Here is an 11,306-nt window from a genome sequence, read left to right on the forward strand (position 1 = left end):
CAACTGCCTAGCAACAGGTAAACAACTTAGCTAGCTAAGAAAACGGTATAATTTTATGAAAAATTGTTACTTTTTCAAAAGCCTTTCTTCTTTGTTTGCTGCTTGTTTGGTCTCCTATTCAGTTTGCAGTTTTCTTTTGATTTTTTTTCGATGTACTTTACTCTAAAAAAACATTTAAATTTCAATATTTGTAGGAGCTCATCTTTTCAGCTGCTGCTGCTTAATTTGGAACTCCGGAATTTACATTCATGCTGATCTAAACGTACAGTACCTTTAAAGTCTTAGTATTGTTGCAGGGTCTTGAATCGCCCAGGTGACAAAGTGGGCCAGAGATCACAGTGATAGTCTGTCTACAGCAGTACTCCCTGATTGAGTTGCTATTGTGGGTTTGCTGTTGTGTGTCATTCCTCTGAAGAGCTCTCCTAGGTCCTGAAAGCAGCATGTAAGAGGGGCATGTGAGATATTAGGGAAAAATGTAACTAATCATTGAGGTATCAACTGTCGGAGGAATCGCACCATGATGTTTATAACTGGTGTCTGTTCCCACCTGTCCCTTAGGTACATTAGGTCCTCTCAGGGGCCACCGTGATAGGATAACAGTATGTGTGACGTCTCCACTACGAGCTTCCTGGTGAGTGATGATTCCTTTGTTTGTTTGTCTGGTGGCCACAATGCAGCCTGCCTCCTACATTCTCCATAATTAAGTTTTATGGATATTGTTGTCGGTTCACTATGTGGAACAATCACTGTTCTCCAGCCTTGCACCTCCTAATCATACTTTATTGATTCTGCCCAAACGCATCTCTTTGGGGTTTAGTTCTGACAGCAGCTTCCCCTGTATTAGAAAGTATTCACTTGATTTGAAGCCTGCCTTGATGCCATCAAACAGTAATATGTGAGTTTTATTTTGTTCGATTGAACACGGGATATGCACAGTTTGTCATCTTACAATCATCTGATTTCAATAGTATTCTTTATACCATGCATTTGGAAAGTATTCAGACCCCTTGACTTTTTCCACATTTTGTTACGTTACAGCCTTATTCTAAAATGGATTAAATAAATGTTTTCTCCTCATCAATCTACACACAATACCCCATAATTACAAAGCAAAAACAGGTTTTCAGACATTTTTTGCAGATTTTGTAAAAATAAAACACTGAAATATCACATTTACATAAGTATTTAGACCCTTTACTCAGTACATTGTTGAAGCACTTTTGGCAGTGATTACAGCCTCGAGTATAACGCTACAAGCTTGGCAAGCTTGGTTAATCCTATTCTTCTCTGCAGATGATCTCAAGCTTTGTCAGGTTGGATGGGGAGCGTCTCTCAAGAGATGTTCAATCAGGTTCAAGTCCGGGCTCTGGCTGGGCCACTCAAGGACATTCAGAGACTTGTCCAGAAGCCACTCCTGCGTTGTCTTGGCTGTGTGCTTAGGGTCATTGTCCTGATGGAAGGTGAACCTTCGCCCCAGTCTGAGGTTCTGAGCACTCTGGAGCAGGTTTTCATATGGGATCTCTCTGTACTTTGCTCCGTTCATCTTTTCCTCGATCCTGACTAGTCTCCCAGTCTCTGCCACTGAAAAACATCCCCACAGCATGGTGCTGCCACCACCATACTTCACCGTAGGGATGGTGCCAGTTTTCCTCCAGACGTGATGCTTGGCATTCAGGCCAAAGAGTTCAATCTTGGTTTCATCAGACCAGAGAATCTTGTTTCCCATGGTCTGTCCTTTAGGTGCCTTTTGGCAAACTCCAAGCGGGCTGACATATGCCTTTTACTGAGGAGTGGCTTCTGTCTGGCCACTACCATAAATGCCTGATTGGTGGAGTGCTGCAGAGATGGTTTCCCTTCTGGAAGGTTCTCCCATCTCAACAGAGGAACTCTGGAGCTCTGTCAGAGTGACCATTTGGTTCTTGGTCACCTCCCTGACCAAGGTCCTTCTCCCCCAATTGCCCAGTTTGGCCGGACGGCCATATCTACGAAGAGTCCAAACTTCTTCCATTTAAGAATGATGGAGACCACTGTGTTCTTGGGGACCTTCAATGCTGAAAAAATTTGTTGGTACACTTCCCCAGATCTGTACCTCGACACGATCGTGTCTCGGAGGTCTAAGGACAATTCCTTCGACCTCATGGCTTGGTTTTTGCTCTGACATACACTGTCAACTGTGGGACCTTATATAGACAGGTGTGTGCCTTTCCAAATCATGTCTAATCAATTGAATTTACCACAGGTGGACTCCAATCAAGTTGTAATCAAGGTGGATTCCAATCAAGGATGATCAATGGAAACAGGATGCACCTGAGCTCAATTTCGAGTCTCATAGCAAAGGGTCTGAATACTTATATAAAGGTATTTCTGTTTTTTATTTTTAATAAAAACCTGTTTTCAGGTTATGGGGTATTGCGTGTAGATTGATGAGTAAAACATTTTTTTAAATCAATTTTAGAATAAGGCTGTAACGTAACACAATGTGGAAAAAGTGTAGGGCTCTGAAAACTTTCCGAATGCACCTTATACCTAGAGTATTACCACCAATGGATAAAATCATATAGGAATCCAGTTATAGTGGTGGTGGTGGTACTCCTCTATAAACTGGTCTGTGATCAGATTTATCCAGATGTCCTGGTCCTAATTATTAAGACTAGAAAAGGAAACCTTGCCATGGATCAGAGATTTAACTGAGACTTCTACCGAAGTATGGGCCACATGTCCCCCAGCTGTTTGACTTCTGTGTCAGAGTCTGGGAGCTAGTGCAGGGCCCTGCTCTGTGATGCTGGTGGTTCTGTGCTAATTAAACACATAGGAGGAGATGGAGAGGGAGAGAGCGAGAGCGAGAGAAAGGAGGAAGTGCGCATTGATTTACGGACACCTGTCATCTTCTCCCCTGAAATCAGCCAATGGCTGTGAAAAACCAAGGCTCGGCATGCCAATCAGAGCCCAGAAGGACATGATTGACGGATATGAGGTCCGGCAGCTTCCAGGAAATACACTGGGAGGCCATTTTGTGTCTGACACAAACTGTATTGCATTATAGTGTGTCACGTCTCTACTGCGATGCTGTTCCCTTACGGCAGCACAGGGGTCTGGGGCTAAGGACAGGACAAGGACAAATATCCAAATCCTAATAGTGCCATTTGCCTTTCATATAAGTGACTTTGTGTTATGTGTACTTGTAATTCACAGAGCATCTCACCAAACCAAAGGCTGTCACACCCACCAGAAATATCACTGCTGGGAGGCTGTGCTCGGGGGATAATGATGAGGACTACAGTCATTATGAGTTAACTCATAACCAGACCTGCTATGTGCTATTATTACAAAGATATTGTTTATTTTTCTCTTGTATTGATTTGTGAGAAATGTATACTGAATATTCCACTATGGTGTACAGAGAATTGAACTAGTGCTATGACTGTTTGATGAATAGTCATTTTACATCTCCTGCAAGTCAGCATATCAAGGACATACATTGAGGAATGACAAAATCTAAATGGGAAATGGTCAAATGTGCCTCTACAGTATATCTGAATGCAAGATGAAACTCATAATTGAGATCAGCAAAAATCTATGATTGTTGTCATGGCTATATAAAGTCAGTGTTACAAGCTGTCATCACTATTTCCATCCTATATCATGTAATTATTGTGACAGCATTATGTACCTCTCATGACAGAGATGTTACTTTCATAATACCCTGTGGCCTTAATCTCTCTCTCACTCCTCTAATCTCTCAGTGTTTCAACAGATCCCTGTAATGCCAATGATGACACCACGGGGTCAGGGGAGTGAATGGACTGACACAACATTGTCTGATGTTCTCCAAGTTATCAGGAAACCCCAGTGCCAACAGAAGGGTACTCTGTATGTCCACACATCCAGACAGACAGAGAGTGTCTCTGTCTGCATCTACAAAATGAGCCCTGTCCCTGCTACACGCTGATAGTTTTTATAAAAAATCCAAAGGCCAACAGATTACAGCAAGGCCCCAGTAGAGAGAGCATTAAATGATTGTTTCAGTGAGAGTAGGATTGACAGTGAGAGAGACTGTGTCAAAAATCTAATCAAATCAAATTTAATGGTCACATACACATGGTTAGCAGATGTTATTGTGAGTGTAGTGAAATGCTTGTGCTTCTAGTTCCGACAGTGCAGCAATATCTAACAAGTAATCTAACAATTCCACAACAACCACCCAATACACACAACTCTAAGTAAAGGAATAAGAATATATACATAAATATATGGATGAGCAATGACAGAGCGGCATAGGCCAGATGCAATAGATGGTATAAAATACAGTATATACAGTGGGGCAAAAAAGTATTTAGTCAGCCACCAATTGTGCAAGTTCTCCCACTTAAAAAGATGAGAGAGGCCTGTAATTTTCATCATAGGTACACTTCAACTATGACAGACAAAATTAGAAGAAAAAAATCCTGAAAATCACATTGTAGGATTTTTAATGAATTTTTAATGAATTTATTTGCAAATAAATAAATATTAGTATTTGGTCAATAACAAAAGTTTATCTCAATACTTTGTTATATACCCTTTGTTGGCAATGACAGAGGTCAAACGTTTTCTGTAAGTCTTCACAAGGTTTTCACACACTGTTGCTGGTATTTTGGCCCATTCCTCCATGCAGATCTCCTCTAGAGCAGTGATGTTTTGGGGCTGTTGCTGGGCAACACGGACTTTCAACTCCCTCCAAAGATTTTCTATGGGGTTGAGATCTGGAGACTGGCTAGGCCACTCCAGGACCTTGAAATGCTTCTTACGAAGCCACTCCTTCGTTGCCCGGGCGGTGTGTTTGGGATCATTGTCATGCTGAAAGACCCAGCCACGTTTCATCTTCAATGCCCTTGCTGATGGAAGGAGGTTTTCACTCAAAATCTCACGATACATGGCCCCATTCATTATTTTCTTTACACAGATCAGTCGTCCTGGTCCCTTTGCAGAAAAACAGCCCCAAAGCATGATGTTTCCACCCCCATGCTTCACAGTAGGTATGGTGTTCTTTGGATGCAACTCAGCATTCTTTGTCCTCCAAACACGACGAGTTGAGTTTTTACCAAAAAGTTATATTTTGGTTTCATCTGACCATATGACATTCTCCCAATCTTCTTCTGGATCATCCAAATGCTCTCTAGCAAACTTCAGACGGGCCTGGACATGTACTGGCTTAAGCAGGGGGACACGTCTGGCACTGCAGGATTTGAGTCCCTGGCGGTGTAGTGTGTTACTGATGGTAGGCTTTGTTACTTTGGTCCCAGCTCTCTGCAGGTCATTCACTAGGTCCCCCCGTGTGGTTCTGGGATTTTTGCTCACCGTTCTTGTGATCATTTTGACCCCACGGGGTGAGATCTTGCGTGGAGCCCCAGATCGAGGGAGATTATCAGTGGTCTTGTATGTCTTCCATTTCCTAATAATTGCTCCCACAGTTGTTTTCTTCAAAACAAGCTGCTTACCTATTGCAGATTCAGTCTTCCCAGCCTGGTGCAGGTCTACAATTTTGTTTCTGGTGTCCTTTGACAGCTCTTTGGTCTTGGCCATAGTGGAGTTTGGAGTGTGACTGTTTGAGGTTGTGGACAGGTGTCTTTTATACTGATAACAAATTCAAACAGGTGCCATTAATACAGGTAACGAGTGGAGGACAGAGGAGCCTCTTAAAGAAGAAGTTACAGGTCTGTGAGGGCCAGAAATCTTGCTTGTTTGTAGGTGACCAAATACTTATTTTCCACCATAATTTGCAAATAAATTCATAAAAAATCCTACAATGTGATTTTCTGAAGAATTTTTTTTTTGTCTGTCATAGTTGAAGTGTACCTATGATGAAAATTACAGGCCTCTCTCATCTTTTTAAGTGGGAGAACTTGCACAATTGGTGGCTGACTAAATACTTTTTTGCCACACTGTACATATATATATGAGAAATGCAAGATATGTAAACATTATTAAAGTAGTATTATTAAAGTGACTAGTGATCCATTTATTAAAGTGTCCAATGATTTCAAGTCTGTATGTAGGCAGCAGCCTCTCTGTGTTAGTGATGGCTGTTTAACAGTCTGATGGCCTTGAGATAGAAGCTGTTTTTCAGTCTTTCGGTCCCAGTTTTGATGCACCTGTACTGACCTTGCCTTCTGGATGGTAACAGGGTGAACAGGGAGTGGCTCGGGTGCTTGTTGTCCTTCATTATCTTTTTGGCCTTCTTGTGACATCGGGTGCTTTTGGTGTCCTGAAGAGCAGGTAGTTTGCCCCCAGTGATGCGTTGTGCAGACCGCACCACCCTCTGGAGATCCTTGTGGTTGTGGGCGGTACAGTTGCTGTATCAGGCGGTGATGCAGCCCGACAGGATGCTCTCAATTGTGCATCTGTAAAAGTTTGTGATGGTTTTAGGTGACAAGCCAAATTTCTTCAACCTTCTGAGGTTGAAGAGGCACTGTTGTGCCTTCTTCACCACACTGTCTGTGTGGGTAGACCATTTCAGTTTGTCCGTGATGTGTACACCAAGGAACTTGAAACGTTCCACCTTCTCCACTGCTGTCCCGTCGATGTGGATGGGGGGTGCTCCCTCTGCTGTTTCCTGAAGTCCACGATTATCTCCTTTGTTTTGTTGACGTTGAGTGAGAGGTTGTTTTGCTGACACCACACTCCGAGGGCCTTCACCTCCTCCATGTAGGCTGTCTCGTCATTGTTGGTAATCAAGCCTACTACTGTTGTGTCATCTGCAAACTTGATGATTGATTTGGAGGATTGCATGACCATGCAGTCATGGGTGAACAGGGAGTACAGGAGGGGGCTGAGCATGCACCCTTGTGGGTCCCCAGTGTTGAAGATCAGCGAATTAGAGATGTTGTTTCCTACCTTCACCACCTGGGGGCGGCCCGTCAGGAAGTCCAGGACACAATTTCACAGGTCGGGGTTGAGACCCAGGGCCTCTAGCTTAATGATGAGCTTGAGAGTACTATGGTGTTGAATACTGAGCTATAGTCAATGACCAGCATTCTTACATAGGTATTCCTCTTGTCCAGATGTTATAGGGCAGTGTGCAGTGTTATGGCGATTGCATCATCTTTGGACCTATTGGGGCAGTAAGAAAATTGAAGTGGGTCTATTGTGACAGGTAAGGTGGAGCTGATATGATCCTTGACTAGTCTCTCAAAGCACTTCATGATGACAGAAGTGAGTGCCAATGGGCGATAGTCATTTAGTTCAGTTATCTTTGCCTTCTTGGGTACAGGAACAATGGTGGCCATTTTAAAGCATGTGGGGACAGCAGACTGGGATCGGGAGAGATTGAATATGTCCGTAAACACACCAGCCAGCTAGTCTGCACATGCTCTGAGGACGCGGCTAGGGATGCCGTCTGCGCCGGCAGCCTTGCAAGAGTTAACATGTTTAAATGTCTTACTCACGTTGGCCACGGAGAAGGAGAGCCCACAGTCCTTGGTAGCGGGCCACCTCGTGGAACTGTACAGTATTATCCTCAAAGCGGGGAAAGAAGGTGTTTAGTTTGTCTGAAAGCAAGAAATCGGTGTCCGCGATGTGGCTGGTTTTAATTTTGTAGTCCGTGATTGTCTGTAGACCCTGCCACATACGTCTTGTGTCTGAGCCGTTGAATTGCGACTCCACTTTGTCTCTATACTGACATTTCGGTTGTTGGTTTGCCTTGCGGAGGGAATAACTACACAATAGAAAACAGCAGGGAGGGGGTGTGGCAGTAGCCTGTGATCAAGAAGACCCAGGTGACGTCAGTGCAGCTGGTCAGGAAGAGCAGACTGACATTACATTATCCCCTACTCCTACTTAATGCCAACAATTTCAGCTACAAATTTCATGGTTTGCCAGAGAAATGTAACTACAACATAAATCGCAAAATGTCTCATGTCACTATGCCGACCATGAAAACTAGTTTACGCTACACTAGACTGGCAACTTTCTGCTTAGCTTTCTGCTTACCAGCTTGAACGAAAACACAATGATTGTTTTCCTCCAGTCTGCAACCATATCCCTTCAGCCGGAATAGTGCTAGTTTTATTGGTTCCCAAACAATGTTTTCCAGAGGAGACTTTGAGTCCGTCTGATAAGGTAAGCTAAGCCTGGTAGCTAGAAAAGGCTTGCGACCTGAGTTGTAGTTTTATTTTTTACATGTTAGCACATCGTTAACTTTGGACTTGTTTTGATTACATAAATGCTTCAAAATTCACAAAAAGTGATGTTAGCTGATGGAGATTATCTCACAGAACAAAGCATATAAGATCTCCTAAGCCTGTGTTTACCACAGACCTTATTTTCAGCGTTTTTTCAAAAAAACATTAATTTCCCCATAGGCTTTGGTCAACGAGTCATGGCGGCGCCTCCGTTGGCACCTACAAAAAGATGCCATTACTATTGCTGTATGTAATGATCATAGTTAACGTGACTATCTATAGCGCTATTATTGAAGGAAGTGAGTAAGAACATTTAAGATAATGATTAGATGGTCAGGGTGGTTTGCCCATAATTCCCACCATACTGATGACTGGTGCAAAGGGAGCCTAAACAGGGCTGTTAACAGTGGAGTGGACCTCAATCACGACAACATCTAAGATGCTGACAAGACCATTTTCTCGGTTATTATTCCGACTGACCCATATTTCACATTGCACTGTGTTAACAAACAATGGAAAGCTATTCATGTACTGTTTATCTGTAATGGGTATCAAGCAATCAAAGGTGCCAAGCAACAATCAACATCACTGAATGAGATTAGCTTTGCACCATGTGGCAAAGTTTGCGTTCACATCCCATATTGGTGGTGGATGCAGATTCAATTGCACAGAAATTCATTTCATTCTTCATGTATTGCAGTGTGCAATGATATGTTTAAAGGGATACTGCGAGATTCTGGCAATTAAGCCATTTTTCTACTTACCCTGAGTCCGAGGAACTCATGGATACCATTTTATGTCTCTGCGACTGCATGTAGAAGTTAAAGGTAATTTTGCGAGCCAATTCTTACTACCGCTAGCGCAATGACTGGATGTCTATAGGTATGCTAGCGTATGCTAACTTCCTTTGTGCTGCACGCAGAGACATAAAAATGGTTTCCAGAATCTTGCAGTATACCTTTAATGTATCTCCAAATGAGTTAATGTACATTTGGTTGTGATATGACCTGGAATGACCAAGGAAATGGCCAAGGGACGTGATGCCCCAATCCATATAATAAATCTCAGGGTAGTTGCTGTATTATGTCCCTGCCTTGGTAGGAGATAATAATCCTGCAGCAACATGAAATATATTATGTGGATTATAATTCATGGGGATTTTTTGTAGGTGTTGACACATTTTTCATTAGGGAAAATGTAGTCTGACATTTTAAAGTGGAAATGACTAACTTTAGAAGCCTTTTTAAACCTTGAATACACTACAGGTTTGCATTTCCTATGTGCAGGAAAATCCTCAGCAACAAAATAGTGATCAAATTAAGATCCTTCATCTGTATCATTGCCTGGTGCTGAGCGGGTGCAGCAGCCTAGCTAAGCACTAACAGATGGATGGGGAGCTGAAGACGAAGGGCTCAGAGCGACTCTCTCTCCCCTCTCTATGTATTTTCGCAAGGTCATACTGCAGAGTATAGCGGGGTTGTGTCCCTGGAGATATGCGGTTTATCCATCATCAACTCCGTGAGAGGGTCTATGACAGGGACTAGGACATAATTAACTGGCCACAAAAAACATGTTATGTAGTCTATTCATATCTCACACTAGGTGTGTATCAGATACACATAATATATATTTTTTGTGGTCTGAGTGTTTGGTTAATGAACGACAACATTTAAAACCTGTCTGAAAAACAACCACACATGAAGCTTTCTTGTTGGAATTGTGTGTTTACAAGGCCCTACATATGGGGCCGTGGCCTCCAACGTGCTATGCGCCCTGAGGGCAAGGTGGAAGAACTGAGAATGGAGGGAAATGCGCACCCCATTCGACCCCCATTAAACCGGTACATTTATGATGTCTGTAAGAACTGGTAACCTCCAATATACAATAGGCTATTTGTAATATCAAAGGAAACGCAAAATAGTGAGGGATTATTTTATATGTAATGTAGATTTGCACTATGACAAACATTGAAAACAGTACCATATAGGAAATAAAGAATTCGCCAAGAATTATTGCAATTAATATTGTTTATAAATATATACAATGATTTTATAATAGGGAGCACCAACAAGAAAATCAAAACGTCCATTTTGGTTTGGTATTCTACCAGTGCATACTGCAGCAATTAGCCTGTGGACTACAGGGAAGGTTTTATGTAACCAAATAATATGTTTAGATTCCCTCATGGCTACTCTCGAAGAGGGACTGGTGATTCTAAGACAACAATTGCAGCAAATCATCTTTATTTAAAACATTCTATATCATTTTAAAGTTATCCAATGAATCTCATGGCTGGAGGCAAGTCAATGGAACGGGAGGATGGGGATGGGTAGGTGTGCAAGAACTATTGCAGCCTAGGAGACTCCAAAAACACAAAACCACTTACTTCCCAACGAAGTTCTCCAACACCGAGCTTTTCCCTGCACTCTGCCCGCCAACCACAGCAATTTGAGGCAGGTCCAACTGAGAATTTTGACCGATGGCCGAAAAAGCATCTTGCATTTTATTCACCAGAGGAATAAGGTCTTCCATCCCCCGGTTCCCCATGATTGCAAGGGAATCGGTCGCTCCTTTACAGAATATAATAAAATGAGGGAAAACGTTTCTCTCGGTCCTTGGCCCTTATCACCCTTCGGTGAAAGGTGTTTCAACGTTTGGAATACGGCTTCTATTTTAATTTTGCTTGCACCCTCATTGATTACGATTCCCGGGTGTTCCCTCTACACAGAACGCTTCTCCTCTCCTCACTCTCTTATACAGCTATGTTCAGCTCTCTACCACGCAGCACGGAGGGATGATCTCTTCTCAGAATACGCTGACATCCCTGCACTGACGCGCATGCACCACGGAGATCTAGCTCAACAGAATTGCACCCATAGGCTTCGTGTACTCTCTCTTGTACTAGGCTATGCTGTACGAAATATGAAAATACAGGCTATGTAAAAAAAAAAAAATGCAGCTATTTCTAAATAGGCTATGTTGACACACTTATACTAGCTATATTATATTGTGTTATGCCAATGTTGATTATGTTTGGTAGGCTTTGGTTTGGAAGGCAGTGTTGATCTGTCCATGGTGCTGAATTGGTTAAACGACGTCATCTGTACTTCAGCCTCCTAAGTGAAAGAGGGCGACACACGCCTATTA

The 11,306-nt window shown here is 42.6% G+C and overlaps 1 protein-coding gene across 11 annotated transcripts in view; it reads right to left on the reverse strand.

The window, feature by feature from the left end:
• LOC139543520 (dynamin-1) overlaps positions 1-11,039 on the reverse strand; it is a 111,377-nt gene extending 100,338 nt beyond the window's left edge. For 4 of the 11 annotated variants that reach the window (XM_071349672.1, XM_071349667.1, XM_071349670.1 and 1 more), the window contains exon 1: positions 10,546-11,038. In XM_071349672.1, the coding sequence (XP_071205773.1) occupies positions 10,546-10,706 (161 nt within the window). In that variant the 5' untranslated portion in view covers positions 10,707-11,038. Of the gene's footprint in view, positions 1-10,545 lie in introns of all 11 variants that reach the window. The other 7 variants (XM_071349677.1, XM_071349676.1, XM_071349674.1 and 4 more) reach the window with 4 other exon arrangements.
• Positions 11,040-11,306: the final 267 nt, after the last annotated feature.

Source organism: Salvelinus alpinus, chromosome 18, assembly GCF_045679555.1.
Source record: "Salvelinus alpinus chromosome 18, SLU_Salpinus.1, whole genome shotgun sequence".
In the NCBI taxonomy this organism is placed as follows: domain Eukaryota; kingdom Metazoa; phylum Chordata; class Actinopteri; order Salmoniformes; family Salmonidae; genus Salvelinus; species Salvelinus alpinus.